The sequence below is a fragment of the Dioscorea cayenensis genome, chromosome 2 (assembly GCF_009730915.1).
Source record: "Dioscorea cayenensis subsp. rotundata cultivar TDr96_F1 chromosome 2, TDr96_F1_v2_PseudoChromosome.rev07_lg8_w22 25.fasta, whole genome shotgun sequence".
Taxonomy (NCBI): domain Eukaryota; kingdom Viridiplantae; phylum Streptophyta; class Magnoliopsida; order Dioscoreales; family Dioscoreaceae; genus Dioscorea; species Dioscorea cayenensis.
The window spans coordinates 1,581,496-1,605,855 of NC_052472.1; the positions used below are offsets into that span (position 1 = coordinate 1,581,496).

At 34.0% G+C, this 24,360-nt stretch overlaps 3 protein-coding genes across 5 annotated transcripts; 2 read left to right on the top strand and 1 right to left on the bottom strand.

Annotated features, from left to right (window-relative positions):
* Positions 1-749: 749 nt before the first annotated feature.
* On the top strand, positions 750-8,781 carry LOC120278508 (DUF21 domain-containing protein At2g14520). Of its 2 annotated transcripts, none has more exons than XM_039285291.1 (13): positions 750-1,048; positions 1,127-1,203; positions 1,284-1,367; positions 1,470-1,583; positions 2,495-2,581; positions 3,714-3,853; positions 3,927-4,014; positions 4,316-4,389; positions 6,133-6,290; positions 6,398-6,666; positions 6,896-6,942; positions 7,019-7,277; positions 8,469-8,781. In XM_039285291.1, the coding sequence occupies exons 1-13, from the start codon at positions 874-876 to the stop codon at positions 8,502-8,504; spliced, it is 1,608 nt and encodes a 535-aa protein (XP_039141225.1). In that variant the 5' UTR covers positions 750-873; the 3' UTR covers positions 8,505-8,781. The 2 variants fall into 2 exon arrangements, with proteins under 2 accessions (XP_039141225.1, XP_039141231.1); XM_039285297.1 differs by having other exon boundaries at positions 1,033-1,044.
* A 2,483-nt stretch (positions 8,782-11,264) lies between these two features.
* LOC120277425 (uncharacterized protein PAM68-like) lies at positions 11,265-11,996 on the top strand. The gene has a single exon (XM_039284276.1). The coding sequence runs from the start codon at positions 11,355-11,357 to the stop codon at positions 11,898-11,900; it is 546 nt and encodes a 181-aa protein (XP_039140210.1). The 5' UTR covers positions 11,265-11,354; the 3' UTR covers positions 11,901-11,996.
* LOC120277414 (C-terminal binding protein AN-like) lies at positions 11,759-19,306 on the bottom strand. Of its 2 annotated transcripts, XM_039284265.1 has the most exons (8): positions 18,654-19,306; positions 16,792-16,957; positions 16,540-16,670; positions 14,391-15,161; positions 14,212-14,259; positions 12,936-13,052; positions 12,265-12,352; positions 11,759-11,916 (listed from the first exon to the last, which is right to left on the bottom strand). In XM_039284265.1, exons 1-7 carry the CDS (start codon positions 19,263-19,265, stop codon positions 12,278-12,280), a joined length of 1,920 nt encoding a protein of 639 aa, XP_039140199.1. In that variant the 5' UTR covers positions 19,266-19,306; the 3' UTR covers positions 11,759-11,916; positions 12,265-12,277. The 2 variants fall into 2 exon arrangements, with proteins under 2 accessions (XP_039140199.1, XP_039140193.1); XM_039284259.1 differs by lacking the exon at positions 11,759-11,916 and having other exon boundaries at positions 12,079-12,352.
* Positions 19,307-24,360: the final 5,054 nt, after the last annotated feature.

Sequence of the window (24,360 nt, forward strand, 5' to 3'; positions counted from 1 at the left end):
TATTTATCAATCACATGGCCCATTATAAAATCGGAAGATGATTTTTTTTATTTAAAAATTCAATAACAAGTCAAAACATAATTAAAATTACAAATTTACCCCTTAAATGAAGTTGATAATTAACTATTTTTTCTTTTCAAAAATCATGTTTACATATTTTAAGCATTTTACTCAATAAAATTTATATTATTCGTTTTCCTTTTTATTTATTGAAACAAAAATAATAATGAATATTTATAAATTTATTCATTATATATATTTTTTTAAAACCAATGACCAATACGTTAAAGTCTATTGGCAGTAGTCCTCTGTATACAATGTTTACATTCTTGGCGAGATGAATTTGAATTTTAACTCACATATAATGAGTGCTCAAACGAGTAGAGATATCAACTCTTTATTTGTACACGTCACCTGTCGTTGTTTGTCTACTTTTTCAAAATATTTATATATATATATATATATTTTCAAAAACTTTTATTTTTTTTAAAATAATATACAATAAACTGGTAAAAGACCAATGCAACAATAGGATTTCAAAAATTAAACAAAAAAATGAAATTATTAATAATTATTTCAAAAAAAAATTAAAAAAAATTTCTAATTTTATTTTTTACAATAAATTTCACAGGGGTATATATGTAAATTTACAAGATCACAGCAAAAAGTTATTGCAAGCAACCTTTTTTTTCCTTTTTCTTTAATAAATATTTTTCCTTGTCTGAAAGGTCAGGTACACTTGAGCTTATTCTCACTGTTATAAAAACCGCGCGGTAAACATACCCCCCTCTTTTCATTCTTCTCAATCCATCGCTTCTTCTCCTTCTTCTTCTCGGCAAACCAGAGAGAGAGAGAGAGAGAGAGAGGAGATCAATGGCGGAGGAATCGTGCTGCGGAGCTATGTTCTGGGTTTACTTGATGGTGAGCGTGGCGCTAGTGATGTTCGCTGGCCTCATGTCTGGCCTTACGCTCGGGCTTATGTCGCTCAGTCTTGTCGACCTTGAAGTCCTTGTCAAGGCCGGGCAACCCCAGGATCAATCCAATGCCGGTCCTTTTCCTCTCGCGCTACTCTCCTTGCTTCTCTCCATCTTGCTGATTGATTTCTGGTTTTGTGTTTGTTTTGCAGCTAAGATTCTTCCTGTCGTGAAGAACCAACATCTTCTGCTTTGCACTTTGCTTATTGGGAACTCCCTCGCTATGGAGGTGACTCTCGATGCTCTGCTTTACATCGGAATTGGTTCAAAATTAGACCTTTTTTTTTTTTTAATTATTATTGTGTCTAGGCACTGCCCATCTTTCTTGATGCTTTGGTGCCGTCTTGGGGGGCTATTTTGATCTCTGTCACACTTATATTGGCTTTTGGTGAGGTAATCTCTTGTTTGTTTTATTTGGGAATTGGTTTGCTTGAAAAAAGTTGAGCTCTTTTGGTGTGATTTGAGATGCTTGTCTGTTGTTTTTTTGGTATTAAGATCATTCCGCAAGCTGTTTGTTCTCGATATGGTTTGAGCGTGGGAGCCAGATTGGCTGGTGTTGTTCGTGTGCTTCTGTTGGTCTTTTTCCCAATTGCTTACCCAATCAGTAAGGTGAGCTCTTTCTTCAAATCAAGATTAATTGTTTTAAATATCAGTATTTTTGCAACTTGAATTCCACACAAGATGATTGTTTGTTTTTCCTTTTTCCTTTTTTTTTTTCCTTTTAATGGTAACTCTAGATGACTGTAAGGATGATTGGTTAATTAGGAATATAGAAGCCACCATCTTTAGCAATAAAGAACTGATAGATGATGGGCAGTGAGACCTTGGTTTCCAGGCTGAAACCTGTTACTGTTGATGGATTGTTAGTGATATCCCTGTCTGATATCCACCTATACGTAATGTAGACTTGTAGTTTAATTCTGGCCATATTTTCTTTGAGACATCTGTGCACCTATATGTTCAGGTACACTGATATGATGCTGCACCCACTTAGATTATTCTGCGCATGAATTGGAAAGAAGGTCTTTTCCATAAGAAAGGTAACCTTTTAATTTAAAATCATGATTGCATTAACCGTTGGGCTCTTCTTTGAAATGGGGTGTCAATAACACGGTTCACCATTTTAGAGGTCCTTTGTTCTCATGCTGAAGGGTTTCATCCCATTTTGCTGTCTATCTTTTTGCTAGACATTCATGTTGTTTTCCATTGGATCGTATTGAAGTATTAGATATGAACTGGAAAATAAGTATTTTAACTTATTGAATTGAGAATTAGTATGCTTTACCACAAAGGATAGATAGCCTCTCCTTGGGGTGGGGCCGTGGGGGTGTTATTACTGCTATCCTAGTCACTCGAACAGTATAGATTTCCCTTTAATCTTGGAAGTAAAACTTAGTTTACTCATAGTTTATTCCAGATTTCTTTTCTTCTCTGCCTTTTTCTCTGCAATCACTGGTTTGACTAATTTTGATTGTGCTATCTGTCAAGTATGATAACTTTGTTAATTATTTTTGTTGCAGCTGCTAGACTGGTTGTTGGGGAAGGGACACTTTGCTCTTTTAAGAAGGGCTGAGTTGAAGACTTTGGTGGATATGCATGGAAATGAGGTAAGACAATCGCCAATTGTTTATAGAATTATCTGCGTAGATCGGAGATTCAGTATGCTCATGCTCATTATCTTTTCTAAATATTCTTTTAAAACCATTAGATTGGAGTACTTTGTACAGCTATATTTAATAGAAGTTGCCAAGTAAAAATTCTATTGGAAGATGGCATAATTCACCACAATGAGAATCATAGTCCTGATCACACAAATGGGTGCTGATAATTTTGGATACATATTCTGAGTGAACTTTGCATGACACAAAGATGAACTATGTTTCACTGCTGGCAATCTTCTGCCAGAAAAATAATCTGATAATATAAAGTTCCCATTGTTATCTGAAGTTTAGCTGCAAGAATATGGATTTCTTATAAATGGATTCACCACTTTATCTATCATGAGGCTTTGGCTGGAACAAGGTTGCTTTTCTGCTTAAAGCCATTGACACCTGTTGAAATTGTACAATTGTAATTTAAAGGGGACCTGTTCATTCTTTTCACCTCTTCCCTCTCTACATTTTCCTTCTAGGTAAAACACCTTAAATGTTTGAGTAGTTTGCATATAAGTACCGAATGATGAGGCAATCCATTCTCCTGCACATGTATATAAAATATTTCTTATCATTATTTTCCTCTTGATTTTATCCCAGCCATAGGGGGAAATGTCTCGTAACTTTTGTGAAAAATATCATGATTATGAACATGATTAGTGACAAACAGTTCGTCAAAGGAAATTTTGTATTGGAGCTTAAAAGTATGAGAATAGTATATTGCTCAATTATTCTGATTACAATCTAAGTTTAATAGAAGTTATTCATTATTCAAGCGGCCAATATGAAGCTTTAAAACAGATGCTAGTTATGTGTGTAAATATGTAAAGAGCGACTGTTTGCTACTGCATTCTTTCCATCTACATTCATGGATTTGCATTCTTGTGTTTTGTTTTTGTTTTTGTTTTGTTTTTTTATGTTTTCTTTTTTGCATCATTTTTTTAAAATATTTATGTCGGTTGCATTATGTGAAAATCCATTGACATATGTTTGTCATTCAATCTTGTGTCTTGTGTGACTAATTTTCTTTATAGAAAAGGGAAAAGGTTCATGGAACCTCATTATTGACTTTCTTAGTTGTTTCTAGGCAGGAAAGGGTGGAGAGTTGACCCATGATGAGACTACTATTATTACTGGAGCTTTGGAATTGACCCAAAAGACGGCTAAAGATGCCATGACTACAATATCCAAAACCTTTTCACTTGATATAAACTCTAAGCTGGACATGTGCATACCCCTTATCTTGTATGTGATGTTTATAAACTTTTCATTCTATTGATCTTGTTTTTTTCCCCTCTAGGCACACTATGGGTTTAATAATGTCAAAGGGGCATAGTCGTGTACCCATATACTCAGGGAGTCCAACGAATATTATTGGCCTTATTCTGGTGAGCTATTTTCTGTATTCTGCATGTGCAACTCTCAATAATGTGTCCATTTTCTAATAGAAAGATTTTCAAATGTTGTAAAGCTCATAGTAGTTGAATTGAATTCAATGGCACAGACAACATTAGGAATATGCTTGCTCTAAAATTCTACTTGATTGATTATCCTCTACTGTTATGCTAATGACTTTTTGAGTTTAAAAGGTCAAAATATATTCACTTCTATGAGCATGCATGATCAAGCTTATTTTTACTAGCAACAATCAGATACTATGATAACATTAACAGTTTGTCTTGGTCTTAGGTTAAAAATTTGATCACTTGCCGAGCAGAAGATGAGACCCCCATTAGGAATGTCACCATCAGAAAGATTCCTAGGTATGGTATATCACTTCAAAGTATAATTCAAACTGACAAGTAGTTTTAGTAAAGAAATACTATAAACTATGTGTGGCATTGGAACTCTGTTTGTTGGATGTGTCACATCTTCCATGAACAATAGAAATGGCTTTCTTGTTCTTGATATCTGTAAATTTTAAGCAATGATATGCTTACCTTAACCGACCTTAAGTATTCATTACCCAACATAGTTATATAATTAATCTATAGGTCGTGTCAGGTGACTTGCATTTATTTCGGTGCAAGATGAATGCATGTAATTAAATAATACCAGAAAGGATCACACTTCTGTGAATAAAAGTTTTCATTAATAAGGAATTTTAATCATTTATATTTCAATTTAGGTTATTGATGATCACTGCCTTTAAAATCAACACTTTTATGCACTGCCAACCCAAATTTGAATCATTAAATTGACAATAGTACTATTGTTTGAATGGAATGCATCTGATTTTGTGGAATGTAGAGAACAGTTTCTATCCTGTAGATGGTTGGAATGATAGCTAGTGTACTAAATTACATTGACATTTGCTCAAAGGGTTGAGTAATTTAACGTACAAATTTGCAGTACTTTGTTGGACACATTTACAGAATTGTGTATTCTTTATCGCTAAAATTGGAGTAGTGGATGGAAAATTTAATGCACTTGTCAAAGACATACCAATAGAAGAAGAGTACATGTGAGCTATTTTGAACCCCTAGTCATGCAGGACAACCAGCAGAGTCTACGTAGTGGGCTATAGAATGCAATGAAAAATCAACTTGTTCATCAAAGAAGTATTTGTAGAAGAAGAGTACTTGAATGCTTCTATAAAGTAATGATGTAGCACGACCTAAAGTTGTCACATGGTGGGTTTTCAATATTGGCAGAAATGAACCTTGCAGACAAGTAATTGGAATGGTAGCCTAATATGGACTTTGGGGGTGCAAGAAGTACCCGAGGAAAGGGAATGCTCAACTTGTTTAGATGGATATCTAGGGTACTTTTCAGATATTGGCGGGTACACGTTAGACTTTGGAGATAGATTTTCACTGAAGGATTAATATCCCCTTTCATCAGCCTTTTGATGTGCATATTTTAGATAAGATTGTTTAATCAATAAGGGTGGATTGTTGCGCCCAAACTATGTTCTCCTAGTTAGAAAAATTTTACTTGTATAATGAAGTTATTCTCGAGGACTTGATCTGGAAACATTGTGATGGCATTAATAGGTAAAGCAGTGAGGAGATGGGTTTTGTTTTAATTGGTTTTTATGAAATTACTACTTAATCAAAGCCTTCCTTGTAAGGACTAAGGAGTAATTGTTGATAAGATAAACTATGTTGTAAGAAATAAATATTAGTGAAGAAATTTGTCAGCAATTGTTGCTTTTGACTACTTGTTTGAAAAAGGCGTATCACTTAAGTAATATATGACTTTTAAGTTCTAATGACAGAGAAAGCTTCTTCTTGGCTATTATAGGTGATGGCATTCCCATCTTGAAGTTGATGGATTTTATGTACAGGGGCGTGCTAAGAAATAGCATGGCATCGAACTTTGCACATAATATCTGTTATAAACCTTAGCCTTATGCTTGTTTTCATATTAAATTATCCTGTGAAAATAAATACTGATTCTTGTTAGCCACATTTTGTGTCAATTACTCTCTCTTCTTCTTCTTTTTAATATCTTTTTACAATCTTCTTCCACATAACTGCTTATGCATCTTGAGTTTGTGGCAGGGTCTATGATGATCTCCCTTTGTACGATATACTGAATGAATTTCAGAAGGGTCATAGTCACATGGCTGTGGTTATTAAACGTGCCAAAAATATAGGGGAAACTGTGGACTTGGACAAAAATGGTATAGTGGAGAATGGATCAGAACAAGCTAAAAAAGGTATATCTGCTTTATTATGAGTATCAACTACAAACACTTGTTTTACATGTTCTTTCCAATTATGATGATCTGATTTGTTGTTTGAGGTATTTATTTTGATTTTTCAGGAGATGAATCTCAGTCCGCCTCAGTTGAGCAGCTGGGGACAGTCACAAATGCATCTCCAGTGCACTTCAGTTCTTCTGGAGTTCAGATTTCTACACTGAAAAGTATAACGGAGAAACCGGGAGATTCACGCTCCATATTAAAAAGGATGGACCGGGGAAAGCGTGATGATATTCTTGATGTTAATTTAGAATCACTTCCAAGCTATTCAGCAGATGAAGAAGTAGTTGGGATTATCACAATGGAGGATGTTATGGAGGAATTACTGCAGGTTAAGATTGAAACCATTTCTATTACCTTTTTGTTTTTCTTTTATTATGCTGGAAATTGCACATTTACAATGACGAGCCAATCTACTTTATCTTTGTGTCTTGCTCTATCAACAACTTGGTTGCAGTGCATCTTTTAGAAATCGAATATTTGTCTTATTTATTTTATCTAAATAGAGATGCATAGAAAACTGACACTTCATTCTCGTTCTTTTTGTTTTTTTTGTGTAGGAAGAGATATTGGATGAAACTGATGAGTATGTTGATGTCCATAACAAGTAAGTCGGAAAACTATACGAACTATTTCATTTTGTTTGTTATTGCATTTTCAATGTCAATTACCTTCTTTTGCAGGATAAAAATTAATATGTTACCTCAAAGAACCTCGTCACCGAGATCTCCGAGTGCCGGACCCATGTCACATTTCCAAAAGCGAACTCCAATAGCTTCTCCGCTTTCTCCATTTCATAATTCTTCCACAGTGAGGTCACCATTTTCGCCTTTTAACCGAGGTCCCATCCCAACAACTTTTTCAAGTTCTCCATCTAAAAACTCGCCAATTTCACCTGCCGAAGGTTCTGTTCCACGCAATGGTTCACCTGCATCTCATAAAGTAAGTCCAAACTTTTTTATTTGGTTTCAATATTTTCACATAATTCAACTTATTTAAGTTCAATTTTACTTTCAAGCATACTCTAGATATATCAAACACAAGATATTCGAATGCAAATTAACACTTCTTGAGACTCTCTCACTAACAGAAACATCTAGTGATGTTATTAATGTTGTGTAGCTGTAGTTTTAGATACTGAATTTCTCAGTGTTATCAGAAATTTCACACCTTCGTCTTAGTTATTCATACGACATTTAACAATTAACAAACATTTGTTGTTCCCTTTCTGCAATGTACATCTGATGTTTCTTCCTTATCCAGCTGTTTCCATACTCGAAACCGAATCATCTTTTCAATAGGATTCCGGACAAGCTATCTACACTTCCTCTATTCATGTATTACTTAGCATCACATCTTATTATCATCGATGATCGTAAATCTTGAGTAACACAAATTAATCGTATTTTTTAAGGTTAATGCCACTAGTTGCCTCTAAAGATCAGACTATTGTTCAAATGTGCCACGTTTGTCATCACCTCAGTTATTATGGACGAAAAGGGTCAACCGACAAGTTCTTGTGGTTCATGAAATAGATCAACATTTTAGTTTCTTTAAAAGTTTTAAAGGCCAAACCAAAAAATTGACCCAAATTTTTAGTGTTAGTGAAAGAAATAGTGAATGACGATAAGTAAAAGAAAATAAAATAATAGCATACAAATTTACATGAAACCCAAATTCAGGAAGGAGTCGAAGGACCATAAGCAATATTCAGTCTATTCCTTGGCCTGATCTGATCCTCCAAAAATTTTTCATAATTTGAAAAATCACATAAGTCGCACTGCTAGTGTTTCAGGTCGAATCAAACAAAATTCAGGGCATAAACTCTTAATAACTATGTTCTTTTTTCATTACTCGGAGATATTTATCCGTCTACTTCTATAGTATTCTCTTCACCCAAAATCAATATCATTACTTTAATCTTCAAATTGATTACAAAAATTACAATTAACTCAGATTAATGTTTCGCAACAAGAGAACATCGTCACAAACAACGATTATAGACTTAAATGAATCTTCTAATTAACAAAATGCAGGATATATATTTATATTACAAGATTTACTTTTCAAGAAAAACCAAATTGATTTGATGATTTGATTCATTGTGTGATGCTTGCTTGTATTATAAAACAGGTATCAAGGAAACACTATGAAGAACTCCCAAAATAGGGTGAATAAAGGGTATCAATTGTAGCATCAAGCCTTGCTTATGAAGGTAATAAATATCAATTGAGAGTTTTACAATGTAAATGCCTTCACTTTTTGGCTCTCTTCAAACATTGGATTTTGTAAATTATCTTCTGGTTTTTCCTTAACTTTACATGCTTATGAAAAATATATGTCGATATTGCTAGGATAACTAATAGTCCCACATCGGTTAATTTGAAAAAAATGAATGTAAGTAAGTCTGGATTTGTTGTCTATTAATATAAACTTTTGCGTTGAATTAGACACAGATAATATATTTAGTTTGTATTTAAATGATATATATATATATATATATTGATTTATTTTGTATGCTTGATATCTTTAATATTATGTAATGTCCATCAGTTAATTGCTTAAATAATTTTAATGGGTGGGACGTTCATTTTCAGACATCTGATGGTCTTTTTATTTTATTTTTTTGCACATATAACCCTGCTTAATCTTAAATTGCATGGATGCCAGTGTAGGACTGATATTTTATTTGTATGCTTCTATAAGGGTATATATATAAAGGTTTAATTGCGGTACAAGTCCTTGTAATTGTGTACTTTTTGTTTTTTTAGTCTTTGTAATATTTTTTAAGTATAATTAAGTCCTTATATTTAATCGAGTTGAGCCGTTCTAGTCTGCGGCGTAGATGGCCAAGTGTTCTGTCAAAAAATATTATAAGGACTTAATTATATCTAAAAATATTGCTATGGACTAGAATGATTCAACTCGACTAAATATGAGGATTTAATTGTATCTAAAATTATTATAAAAAATTAAAAAATAGAAAATACATAATTACAGTGACTTGTATGGTAATTAAACCTGTAAATGTTAATAAGAGAGTTTTTCTTTATGTAAATATTTGCTTTAGGGGTACAAAGGTCATTTGACTGCATGTTTCTGAGAAAAAACAGAATAAAATATCTGGTTTTTTTTAAATACATATATGGTCCTTGTCGTGGCTGTTGATTGCAGTTTAACACAAATTTTATTAATATTTAATAAAACTTCTAATATTATTTATTATTTATTATATATGATTTCTTTTGGTAAATATATTACCGGGCTATGTGAAATGATGAAAATAATTTTGGCTATTTATATTTTTTGAAATTTTGAAAAAATTTTATTATGTAATTAATCAATGAAGAATGGTTCAGATTTATTATTATTATTATTATTATTATTATTATTATTATTATTTTTATGTTTGTCAACAAGATTGTCTGGTTATTTGTAACTATTATAATTCATCAATTAATTAGAAAAATAAAAAATAATAACGGTAATAAGATATGATGATAGGATTATTTGCAGTGAAAGATGGATGATATAAAATTTTTTTATTAAATATTTGTAAATGGGTTTTATATAACTTGATTAAAACATAAATAAATCATGTTTGGAAGGTATTTTAAGCAAAATTTGGATTTCATATTAATTAAAAACTAAGCTTATTTCCATGTTAAGTCACAAATCCCAATGAAGTGATTTCCAATAAAATACTTGAAATTAGCTCAAAGTTAGTTCTCTTATCCTCAGACAAAAAGCACATCTTTTAATTATTTTTAGGTAGATACATATCAATAAAAAAATGCAGAAAAAAACTATGATATTAAAACCATCTTGTCACAAGATAGTAAAAAGCTTGGTCAAGTATTAAAGATAATAGTTACACATTAAATAATAATAAATAATTAATTGAAAACATAAATCTCTAATTTTCAGCTCTGAAAAGACATAATTCATGAGGGCATGTATATAATTTCATATTTCAAAAATGATATAAATAAATAAAAATAGTTTATCAGCTATATAAGTAAATATAGGTTTCACATAAGGTATATATAAATAATTACCCATTTTTTTAGGGGATAGAAAAGCAACAAAAAAAAAATCCATAAATTAGATATAACAAAAAGTCACTTTTGCCCTTCATAGAAAGGCAAAATACCTAAAGATACAGAGAGTGAGAGTGCCAACCATACATTCATTTTCACTACGGACAACGTTTTAATAGAAGCAAAAATATGCAAGCCCTACAACACCAACAAAATGTCACATTTGCCCTCAAAATGATTAACTCATGTTCTCTCTCTGTGCTCTACTCAACAATCACCAATATATCAAATAAAAAGTCACATTTGCCCCTCCCACAAAAGTGGCAAAATATCTAAGAAATATTATATATATATAAATTGAAATAAAATCATCTAAGTAAATCCCTAGATTTAAAATCTAAACTATTATATCATCATCCTTGATTGTTTATATAAACATTGTACACCTTTTTCCCGTTCACGATTACTGCACAATACTATAAAACACGATTTCTACTGTTTATAATGATAAGAACCATCTGTCCGATGACTACTGTAGACATCCCTAGATTTCAAATTTAAGAACGTCCCTAAATGATAGATCCTCATATAAATTTATACTTGTAGAACACCTCACACACACACATATATATAATGTAAACATTTTCTATGTACATTCTTAGTTTTTTAAATCTGAACATGTTTAATAACAACCGTTGTAGAATTACAGTGCTTCAAAACTGTTAGATGCTGTACATGAATGGATTAATGATGGTTAAATTTATACCTAAGGAGATTTCTGTAGGACACCCCTAGGTGACACGCTCTAATAAATAAATAAATAAATATATATATAAATATATATCTCTAGAGAGAGCATACTGTCCAACCATTCATTATGGATAAGATATTCAAATATCTTACCTTGCACACAAAGCTCATACCCTACTAAGTCTCCAACAAAGAAACTCTATCTCTCTGTGTATCTCCAAAGTATTCAATGGAAGCAAGAATTCAAGCATTACACCACCAAATGATCATCAAAGTTCCATCAACACTCCACCCCAACAAACCATGGATGATAACACCACCAATCAAGACTAAGAAGAAGAACATCCACATTAACAAAGCACAAGGCAAAGGTTTTGGTTCAACCACAAACATAACTCAAAATAACAACACCACAACATCACAAGAAAAAGAAAAACAATACCAGAAACAAAAAGAAGACGACGAGATACCTGAAGAAGTGTTCAACAGAATCCTAAAGAGGATCTTCTTCTTTGTCGGAGCTCCAATGGTTTCAAGTGTAGCCTTGCTTTACTTGATGGAGTTTCTCAATGAGAATAAACTGTGGGCTGCGCCTTTGTGGTTGCCATTCCTTACTGTGCTACTCGGTTTTGGCACATCGGCGATGGGAATTGCTTATGGCTCTTTGTCAACGAGTTGGGATCCGGATAGGGAGGGTTCTCTTCTAGGGTGGCAGGAGGCGCAGAAGAACTGGCCCGAGCTTTGGAAAGACGACGATGAGAGGCAGAGACAGTGATGCCACTCTATACTCACTTCTTGTTCAAATAAGTTCGGTATTTTAGATGTTTGTTTATGTAATGCTATTATATTATGAAATAAAGATTTTATGATACCTAGAAATAGTCTAGTTTGGTCAACATTTGATTCAATCAACTTGAACAAAACTTAAGTTAAAAACATGAACAACAGGAGCATGTGATGACAGCACTGATAGTCAGATTCTTGTACAAAGTTCAGTATAAAATAAGAATGAAAATAACAACAAGTGCAGGTAAATAACCTACTAGAAAACACTCAAAACCGGATGCTCATTGAGAAGAAAGCTCTTTAATCAACAATGAGAATAAGAAGCAAGCAATTAATTCCCTCGAGAGACTTACTTTTGGGGGTGACTTAATTCAGCCATCGGGTAACTCCATCACCTTCGTCAACGACTGCAAGGATCTCGATGCTTACATCCAAAACGGCCTATGAGCAAATAAAACCAGAGTAAGTACAAACAGGAAATTGATAGAATTCAGTTCTCAGCATCTCAGGTTCAATGCTAGGCAAGCAGAAAAATAATAAGCAAGTATCAACTCTGAAAGCTTGGACCATCTTATGCTCTTTTGGAAACTTTAATTTAAGGTCAGATGAAAGAAAAGTTCAAATATACATGAGGCAATATCAAAGGCAAACCTGAAACTTCAAAAAGTACATGAGGATAAAAAAAAGACATGCACCAGAAATAAGACATGGACCATCCTCGAGAAATACTTGACAATCTAAATCTATCAAACTCGCAAGCATGCAGATAGACTGGCATCCCAGTGCATTACATGTTATGATATATATATAAACTTCGCACATGTAAATCTATCATGGTTGAGCCTTGTACAATTGTTGTTACAATAGCTAGATAGTCATAACAAGTAAAACTTGTAACCACCAAGGAAATTCACATTGTACTGGATGCTAAAAAAATAACATAAGCTAACTTCGAATTAAATATTGAACAGAAGAATTTGTTATACTATCAGCTTCTTTCAAAGATGGAAGAAGGAAGACGTACCAATGGATTTCTACAATTAACAAGCCTGCATTCTTCCAGCCGAGAACCTTCTAATGTCCAACTCTCCCACAGGTCAAAACTATGGCTCGCAAATACAAACTCCATTTTCCTATTTATCTATAACATCACAATTAAAGAAATTAGCTATCAAGAACAAAAATTTTCTTGAAGGATGTAGCAGTTAACTCAAGAGCAACATACCAAAGAGAACATGCTACATATATATAGCACAAATAAATTAATAACAAATAAAGTTGAAATTTTGGAATCTAATAATATAGTAATAACAGTCTGATTAATCTTTCAATACGAGTTGTAACAAAAATGTGCCAATACAAAGAACTTTAAATGCACAGAATGTTTTGGATGGAGAAATATGAACAGGAATACCGAAAGGCCTTTGCACTTGATCTAGGCATTTCTAGTTAAAAGATTTTGAATAAGACTCTATGTTCTTCAGTTGACTGATCAGGTTCTACAATAGATCATGGGTGAGCAAAAATTTGATTAAATATGAAATCCATATGAAAAAGTTGGCCGTTTTAGAGGCTTCAAAATCAACCGTGGCTCTTTGAGGAAGAAAGAGAAAGCCTCTTCTTCAGAGCCGTAAAACTTCATACATCCTCAACCATCTTATGCTAGTCTGTTATGAGCAGGAAAAATCAACTTAAACATAAATTTCAAGACAAATAACATCCTCAAGTCATCAATGGAAAGGATAATATGCTTTTTAGAACACTGAGAAAAAATTTTCTGTACAAATTTAGCAGAAGAAAGTTAATTTAGATTTAATTATGAAGAAACAATAATCATCTTTTCTACTTACAGTTATAAACTTACTAATTAATGCTCTTCTATGGTCTGAGGAACTTACTCCAAAGTATAATGAGGATCAAACTAGTTGATCTGCATGACTTAATTGCTTGCGTTGGTACATCAAACCACTATGGCTCTTTTTCCATTGTCTAACATAACTTATTTGAGTTTTATTGACCTGGGCTCTACACTTAAGATGAGCAATACAAGGTTGGGAGAAATTATAGCCGAATGCTGATGTCAAAATGACTTTAAGAATTTTAGCTAACAGTATTCAACAGTTCCAACACTTCCATAAAAAATGCAAACAAATCTTTCTCAGCCAGTTACTACTGCTTACAAATAACATAGAACTTTCAATACTTTTAATCACTACATATTCCCAAATAATTAGCTCTTTTAAATCCTTGTATGATTTTGATATTTAAAGCATTTTTCCACAAAGCAAGACAAATCAAACCTGCAGTAGTTTTCCACCAGCAGCAAATGATCGCAATCCAAGTGTGTCCTAAAAACAGAATGTCAAAAACAAAATGAGCAACCAAGAACAATGCTTGTTCACTTTAAAAGTTTATCAAACTATACAGGAAGAAGATAAGCCACAGATCTAAGCCAGCAAATATAACATAGAAGGTATACCTTGCTTCTAAAAGAAACAAGGAACTGAACAGCAGGATCTCTTTTTGTCACATTTGACATTGTATCAAGGAACCATCCACCACCTGGGACCCTCTGTCTGGATACATGAAATCCAGGGCGATCTCTAGTATGTAAGGCGATAACAAAACCATCTTTCAGCAGTTCACCAAATTTTCTACCAAGATCCACACCTAGAGTCACCTGTTTCTCAGATGTTGATTCTGAATTTGATGAAAAGAGACGAGATTCTTTATTTTTCGATTCATCTGGTGAAGCTAACCAGGAACTTGAACTTAAAGCCTGGTCCCTGCCACTCATAGCAATATCATCGTCTCTATCTACTGCTGAAGAATCATCTGACTTCTGACAAGAACCTCGATTGGCAGGTCTTTTCTTACCCTTCTTACCTGATCTACTATTCTTCCCCTTTGAACTAGAATCAGCATTTTGAGATGCAGATGAAACTTGAGGATCCTTCTTTTGTTGGACACCTTTTCTCTGAGTAGATTCTGCACTTAAGTGGCTTTCATCAGTCATCTGATCATCACCAACTAAACGAGGACCTTCCTTTACTTGTTTCTCCAATTGGTCATCTTCAAAGCCAGTTTCATTTAAGTCTTCATCTTCATCCGAGATAGCATTTTCTGGAATAGCCCCATCACTGAAAAATGACAACAATATAGAGATAGCTTTATCCCTAATTTCCATCCACACTTCATCACTGTAGTCTGCACTTCTTGGAAGAATCAAGACATTCGGCATCTCCCTCACCTGAGATCAACAATAATATTATTCCTTGGAAAGATCAATTTAACACCTCCTAATTGAAAAATTCAGAAATCTCCAGATGAAACTTCGGAGGTAATAAGTTAAACATCAAATATAAAAGGCAACTAAAGAACAATGAAAAGATGAGATTGGTAAGAGCTATGGTAACAAAAAAGAAGAGTTTTAAGGAGAAATTAAGCATTCAAAGAGAAGTGGATAACACCTAACACTGCCTCACAGTCCGCAATTTAACCATTGAGTTGCAAGAGAGGTAATAGATTGATGAGAAGAGGTAGTAACACTGATGCATGATGTCATCTTTCTAATGTCATAAACAATTGGAAAATAACCACTAATTAGATAGACACTTTAGGTTGAATATTCTTTCCCTAGTGATGACAAACTGAGAGAGAGAAAGGGGAAAAAAGTACAGAATACGCAACTAAAACTTCTCTATTTACATGGGTGATGACACTACATAGAATGATTTAGAGCTCAGTACCACACTCCTCGCTTCTTTCATTGCAATTAAGATATTATGGTCATCAGATTGTGGAAGGTATACCCACAATATTTCAATAAAAAGGAAAGCACACCGAAAAGGGCATAAACAGCAATAAGGACAAAAAAAAAACTGTAAATAGTCAACAAAAACCTAGGCTATGTCCGGTTGTAGAAGACTAGGCAGAATAGCAAAACTTCTGATATGACGAATTGAAGACTTGCAAAAGTCAGGGACTGCATAACCATTGTTTGTAAAGGTCGGATACTTCACATATATGGAAATTCAAATTTTGACCATATCTACCATGTAAAATACAAGCAATGGAGTAACACTACTCAATAAAAATATATTTTTTTTAAAAAAAGGGCTCCTACCCTTGAGAAAAAAGCTTCCAATACGAACTCCATTAACTAAAACCATGAAAACAAAAATATAACTTACTCTCCTACTCCCAATTCAAGAAGTAGGCATAAAGTGGGACATTTACAATCTGTAAGTAAAAACTGAGAGGAAATCAATCAATAAATCCAAATATTTTGTGTTCTAGAAGTTTTTAAAATTAAATTAAGATTTCTCTCTCATGATTTTTGAGATTGATTCATTTAAGTCCAAAAAAAGGCTAGATGTGATCATTATGCCCATAAGAAAAAATAGAATAATTTTTTTAGATTCATAGAGCCTACATGTAACAACTAATTATGAGAAAAGACACTTCATAATAAGAACATGAAAATGATATCAGAGGCCCTATAAATAGAAAGACATCCACAATCTAATTTTTCTTCAAGTGTTATGGGGTTCGTAAAGCAGGCAGTGTTCATTCAAATAACCACTTTTATGAGAATATAATTCATACCCAAAGGTTAATGCTCATACCCATGCTTCCATCCATTGTGGCCCCTCAGCACCATCCAATGCACAACCAGCTATAGCACCATCAATCAAAAGTTGTTTCAAGGCACAGTCATCTATTAGCTGACTGTTACCTGTATTCACAATGAATGCCCCTGTAGACAGAATTCATATTGCAATCAGATTGATAAAACAAAATCAAACAAAAAACAATTAAGAAGATGATGATAAAGCAAGTGGAGCAAGTTAATAGAACATTGCCATCTGTAGATCTACCTGGCTTTATGTGACGCAAGCGATCCGCATTTAGAAGATGCATCGTATCATCTGTTAGTGAACAATGCAGTGAAATCAGGTCACTGGCTGCCAGTAGGTCATTGAGTGTGTCCATTCTTCTAGCAGCAGGAGGGAATATTGGAGGTACTCTTGATTTACCTTTACCCTTCATAAAAGGAGCTATATTAATTCATGTTTAAGTTTCTAGCAAAAAGACCATAACACACATGCACACACTACAGCAGGTCCATTGTAATTAAACAAAATTTAGAATCCAGCCAGAACAATAGGTCAATATCACTAAACATTTTATATAGGTCAAAACTGAAGTATAGCTGCGGTCCATATAGGAAAGTTTGTGGATAAATCACAATTAAGTTATCAGCAATGATTCAACAAATGCCGGTTTACATTTTTTTCTATACAGAGCATAGCTAATCTAAGGGTGGACGAAAAACCATTCTCATCTGATTATATAAGAATAAAGGAGATATATATGGTTGCATGTGCATTATGCTCTACAACTTATAAATCATATAAAGAAATTATAAGAGAAAAACTGAATACAGAGAAAGAAGAGAAAAGATTGTTCTGAGAAACAATTTTGATTTCATACGTGGAAAGCTTTTAGTGAAGATTATATTTTTCACTCAGAAAACTAGTGTGAAAAATTTGAAGAGAAGTAAAAAAAGAAAAATAACCTAAGGCATGAGGTCAATTACAATTGGATTAAACCTACAATCATATTTGCCAAGGGTGAAAATTTACTTCAAAATTTTTCACTTTTAATAGCAATGGATTCCACTTCACATAAACCAAAGAACATCCTTATGTCATATGTCAAGTGCAGTAGGAGACAAAGGAGGCACAAAAAGTGGCTTGAACAAAGAAAAGCATGCTCCAAGTTTGACAGAAAAACCTCTTTTCTCTTTTATTACTCAAAGGTGAAATGAATGGATACAAATCTCAAGTCACAAGTCTTATATAAAGAGCCAAAACAGATATTACAAGTGCTCCCAGGATATGGGAAAGTTTCAAACATTCAACTACCAAGCCCTAACTGCTTACATCCTTGTACTGTGATCAAGCTCCATCATTTCTATGGCAGCTTCAGTGCAAAGAATGATGTAAATTTCTCCTGGTGGTAAGTAACTTTTGGAGAGAACAACATGTCCACTAATACTTTTTGTTCTCCTTGGTCAACATATTTGATTCTTTTGTTTGCCTAAAAATTTTCCTTTCTTGTTTTATATCAATCTAATGGAGATAACTGATATTTGAAAAAAAAAAATATTGAAACAAAAAAAGACTTTCAACCACATGATGATACTTGGAACTCGGAGACAACTACCTGGGAGAAATGAAGTGAACCAAAGAAGACACTAAGTAATGAATCTAACCATTACATGTCTACAAACTTCTTTCCTCATTCAAAAGTTAGCATACACAGTTAACCACTTAATCAAGGATGGCACCCTCATAGATCAAAAACAAATATTTCTTGAGAATGAGCCTTAGTCAAGCTCCCATACAACCAAAACATTATCATCAACACCAAAACTGTCCATAATTTTACCCTCGTAAGGATAGGAAAGAAAAAAGGAAAAGCCTTTTATTTTTTTGGTTCTAGCAAGAAAGCACAACACTGAATCAATTCTGCAAGCCATCAGTTTCCTTTTCATTCTAGTTTAAGAGAGATACACATTGCAAGTAGATGCATACATAAAACAAGAGTTTAATAGTCTCTAGAGAATCCATAGTCCCAAAACTTAATATCAAAAGTTCTTCATTTCAATTTCCTTTCTATTCTAGCTCACATGCTTGTGTAAGTAAAAGCAAGTGTAGAACCAAAAGAAGAATACCTCATGGAAATCGAAATACAGAACACTCATCTTGAAAGCAATGCTCCTCGTGGCCAGCAACCGAGCTGAGGCGGATCTCCCAACGATCCCAAGCACAAGCCCGCGGCAGCGGCGCATTCCACGGCAGAGCGGCTGGATGGAACCCAGCCAACCGGAGGCGATGGAGGACGAGTGACGCGACAAGAGGTGAGTTCGTCGGAGTAAGCCGAGTAACAGCGCCATGACAGTATCGGCGACCTCCTCAGCACGGCCGGAGTCGACATGGACAAGGCGGAGGCCAAGATCGGCGGCAAGGGCGGAGTCCGCGGCTCGGTCAGTGGATCCCAGGCAGAGAATGAGCTGCCAGGGCTGGAGGCGGCGGTGGGCGGCGCGGGGTAGGAGTGCAAGGGAGTGGAGGAGAACAGCGGCGGCGGACTCGATCCGGCCATCAGAGATCGAGGAGAGTGCGACGTGGTGTAGGGAGGCAACGCCGGCGAGGGCTTCCTGCTCAGGACCCAGATCCTCGAGGCAGTTGAGGGAGATGACGAGGGGAAGGCCGGCGACCATCCGGTTGGGATCCGTCGAGGATCGGCCGGCGCCAGCGCCGGAAGCGGCGGCGGAGGAGCGGCTCATCGCAGTGGTGCTCTGTTCCTCTTCTTCTTCTTCTTCTCTAGTTAAAGTTCCAATTTTTAAAAAATTTTCTAAAATGTTTGGGTTTTTTTGTAAATTTATGTATTATAATTTTGGGTCACGAGCTCTGCGTTCTTTGAGAATGACGACAAAAGAAACGATTCAGAGAGATCTTTTTTGTACTGAACCCCCTGGAAATTATCTTATTTTCAACAAAGTCCCTGTTTCTGGCATGAGAACATTTGTGTTTATATCCCCAAAATCTTCTTAAATTGCAGTTCTTCGAAAGACCCGTTAACAATGTTATATATATATTTTTTTTATCAAATTTAATAATAATAACACTTTTAATCTATTTAAAATTTTAAACATCAAAATTAGCAATTTTGATTCTTATTCTCTTTTCTTTTTCTGTATTTAAAATTCTAAATTATTTATTAGTCCGTAGTAGTAAATCAGCTTTGAAAATTTACTTATAAATTTTTTTTAATATTATACTCCCTTCATTCCTTTTTTATATGTCACAAATCCATATTTTTTATCTAACATTTTTTAACATTTAAAAAGTATTTTTTATTTTTATTTTTAAAAATTATCACTAACATTAATATTCAATTCTCTCGTTGGAATTAAATAAGAGAGAAATGTGAAGATATAAATTAGGAGTAATTTTACAAAAATTACTAATTTTTTTTATAAAATTTTATGAAATAACTAAATTTTTTGATATATGAGATTCAATTAACCATGACAGATAAAAAGGAATGGAGGAAGTAATTTGGTTTATCTTGTTGGGAGTAATTTGATATTATCACTGATTAGTGATTACATATAAATCCAATTTAGGGGTGGTAAAACTCCGGGTCCGGACAAAACCGGGTTTGAACAACTACTAATATAAATAGAAAACTTGTATTCTGACCCGGCCGGTTTTAAATTTGGGCAAACTTAACATGTCCAAATCAGGTTTATTTTAAAACTGGGTTGTCCGGATGTCTAAATTTGTCCGAATTCTATAATTTAATTTTAAGTTCACTAAAATATTATATTATACAAAAACAATTTAATTCACATTAAATGCAAAAAAAATAAGGGTTTTTTACTTGCATACCCCTGTAAAATCATGAATTTACTTAAATACCCTCATAAAAATAATATTTGCTTGTATACCTCTACAAATCAATTATATTTACTTATATGTCCCTATAGTTAAGTTGACTTTTAATGGTGTTAAATCAATGGATGAAATAAGGGTAAATTACCAAAATAGATTTGCTTATATACCCCTCTAAATTTTTTTTCACATTACTCATTTCATTAAACAAATGACTATTATGGGTTTGTTAATATAATTTAAACAAATGACTTTAAATTATTTAAATTATAGATAACCAACGCAATTTTGAGATGGTCTAGTATGGTTAGGTTGAAACCTCCGGAGATGGCATGGACGTCTCTGATGCCGATTTGAAAGAGTCGGCAAGTGCGATGGCGTGGTTTGAAGGGATTGGTGAGAAGGGAACCTCAAAAGATGGTTGCTGAGTGGTTGAGAAGTTTGGGAATTTTTCTCAAATAGTTTAGGTTTTATGATATTAAGGGTAATTGGGTAATTTTGTTAAATTGGGTTAAGTGAGAACTATGGTTAATTCTATAAACCCTAACGGTGGCTAATGGTAACTAACGACAAGGTTATATAAGTAAAAAAAGTTAGTTTTATGGGGGTATGCAAGTAAATAGTATTTTTATGAGGGTATTTAAGCAATTTTATGGTTTTGCAGGGGTATGCAAGCAATTTTTCCAAAAAATAACAATAATAACGTCAACAATCCAAAACTCAATTTAAATCATACAAAAATCTAAGTCTTAATAGGAAAAACAATATATATTAAAATTTTTTAGAATATTGGGCTTAAAACAAATGGACCTAAGATTATGGGCTTTTAAAATTTTAGGGGGTAAAAAGGCCCGGTTGTCCTAATTTTTATGTCCGGACCCTGGATTTAAATCCAGACAAACAAAACATGTTCGGACCTGGCATGCATTTGCAAAACTTATGTCCAAACCCTTTTTATTCCGGTCGGATAAAACCGGGCAGACGGGTTTGGACAGACTATTGCCACCCCTAATCCAATTTCATGCTACTTTATAAACACAACCTTAGTTGTCGTTGTACTCGGTGGGTCTAGACAATCCACATCATGGATTTTAATTTGTCTCCTCAGATCAGTGGACCTGATGTCAGTAAACCAAGAGATCATTGGCTTAGTAGATAGATTATTACATAATTTATAGACCTATCACTTATTAATAATTTTTTTTTAAAAAAAAGCTCATAATTACTTTTTGTTTATTTAAACACCCATTCTACCCTTTCTTTCTCTCTGTAGGCAAGGTTACTAGTGTGTTAATTTTTTTTTTTTAATTTATTAATTGAATTGAGGGATGAATCATGGACAGGGATATGTAAACATATTGTTTGGTTTAAAGGGATTGTGAGAGGATGGAATGACCCCATCCATTTTAGGTGGGATACTACCCCTCCATCTTTTGATTTTATGTTTTTTAAAAATTCAACAAAATCAATTAATAAATCTCTAAAAAATATATAAAAAATTATTTATAATCTCAACCAATTGCATTAAAAATAATGTCTTAGGTCCTATTTATGTGTCCCCTTTTAAAAGTTTTTTTAAAATTTTTTTTTATATGTTCACTTTTAAAAACTATGAAACATTAAAGAGTAAAGCTATTTTTGTTGAACACCCGAAGTCCTCACACAAATATTTGGCATCCACATCATTCACATCTTATCAGTTATTAAAAAAAAACTTAAAGTCTAAAACAAAACTAAAACGGCCCGTCATCATCATCTCCCCGTTTTCTCTCCTCTCACCGGGGTCACCGTCATCCCCATCTCGCCGCCGTTTCTCCTCCCGACATCACCATCAACCTCCTACTTAAAAAAAGTCTACTTCCTCTCCTCCTTTGATTACCTTCATTTCTCTTTCGAAATCATCAATTCGAAAATCGAATTCTTGGGTTCGCTGATGGTGCTCTTCGGCCATGTAATTGGTGTTATTCATAAGAAATAGAGAAGTTAAAGCCTGCTCCTTGTATTGCTTTGACTTGCTATCACTTTTCAAAGTTTATTTTTTTATGTTTAGTGGCTAAAATTGTGCCCTTTTGGACTTCGATCCAGATTCTGCAGACCCTCACTTTTGAAGGTGCACCTTTTAGAGGTGGCAGCGGTGTAGGGGTAACAATTCGGGCACCAGCAGAGTCTCAAGAGCAACTAATAAAAGATCAGTCAGTGACTCATTTTATTCCTTTAATCCTTTCTAAGTTGAATCACAATTTGATCAAATTAGTGTCTAAAATTAACAGGTTCAAATCTTTCAATGTCCAATTTGAGGAGTCTTCAACAAAACCATTGTTGATTGGACTTTGGCAAACCCTAATCCATTGGTGTCGTAGGCAATCTTCTTGATTTTGTGCATTTGCATGGTTTTCAATAAAGAGTAATGCTAAATGTCCCAACCCACTTTCCCGAACTAACATCCCGACTGACTTGGCATCCCATGTGGAGTAAATTTTATATTCAATTTCTCTCTCCCACTCATCTTAATAAAGAGCTTCCTATTAAAAATAAAAACAAAAAGAAAGCAAGAACCCGTACATCTCCCACTCCAGTCTCCAAGAAGCATTAAACCTCTCCAAAAGTTAGAACGTAACCCTAGATCTCGAGTCTCTTCCCCGGCGCCACAACTCTCCATGGAAGCATCAAACATCAAGCCTCTCCAAAAGTTAGAACGTAACCCTAGATCTCGAGTCTCTTCTCCGGCGCCACAACTCTCCATGGAAGCATCAAGCATCAAGCTTTTCCAAAACCCCGTAACTCTCCATGGAAGCATCAAGCCTCTCCAAAACCCTAGATCTTGAGCTCTCTTCTCCGGCGCCGCAACTCTCCATCGAAGAATCAAGCCTCCCCAAAACCCTAAATCTCGAGCTCTATTCTCTGGCGCCGTAACTCTCCATGGAAGAATCAAGTCTCCCTAAAATCCTAGATCTTGAGCTCTTTTCTCGTCGTGGGCAACCAAGATGATGAACAGAATCATTTCAGAGTTTGTTATGATTTTATTTTTGTGAGAATTATATGATAGTATATGGCTGTTTTTGTTAAGATTTTATTTTTGTGAGAATTATCTAATTAATTATTGAATTGTCTTGTTGTTTTCATGATGAGCATTATGTCTCTAAGAATTATCTTATTAATTATTTTTTTGACTAAAATTGCAAGGTCTCCTTGTTTATATTTTTTGTAGAAAATGTTGGGCAAGTAACATGCATTGGAACAAGACTTTCAAGCAGTAACAATTTGAGCAAGCCTCATTAGGCAAATGATTTAAGATGGGAAGCGATTCAACGGTTCAGGGCCAGGGATGGAGTGCCAAGTTTGAGCCATTTTAGGCTTCTCATGAAACATTGTATTAAATTGTTGTAAATTTTATAACTTAATGCAATTGGGAAATTATTGACTTCTGTTTATGATCTTGGTTGAAGCTTATGATCATTGGCTTGTATTTTTTGCATTAACCTGGAAAATTAAGCATTTTCACTTTTCAATCTCACTCTTTCAGATAATTGCATTTGTCAGTCTCAATGTAAGCATTGGAAGCTAACATACAGAATAATTTCTACATCTGTTGAACATGGATTACGAAATAGAAGAGAAGAAAAAATCTATTGATTGTGAGAATCCAAAGGTCATCATAGAACATGGATTATATATGAAAATACAGAGATCAACAAATCTATTGACATATGAAATATTAGCCCATCCACACCATGAAATAAAATCATACTCACCAAATTACTTTGAAACAACACAATTTTCTCAATTGAGACAAAACATAGGAGTACAACTTAACTATGAAGTGCAGCCTTTCTACATTGAATCTTACTCCCATAGAACATGGATTATATATGACCTTGCAAGTCTTGTCAACGGCACAACTACTTAAAGAGATGCATTTGATGACCTTGGAAGTGCTGGAGGACATGGGAAGAGGTCAAGGTTAAGGAGATCGAAGTGGAGATG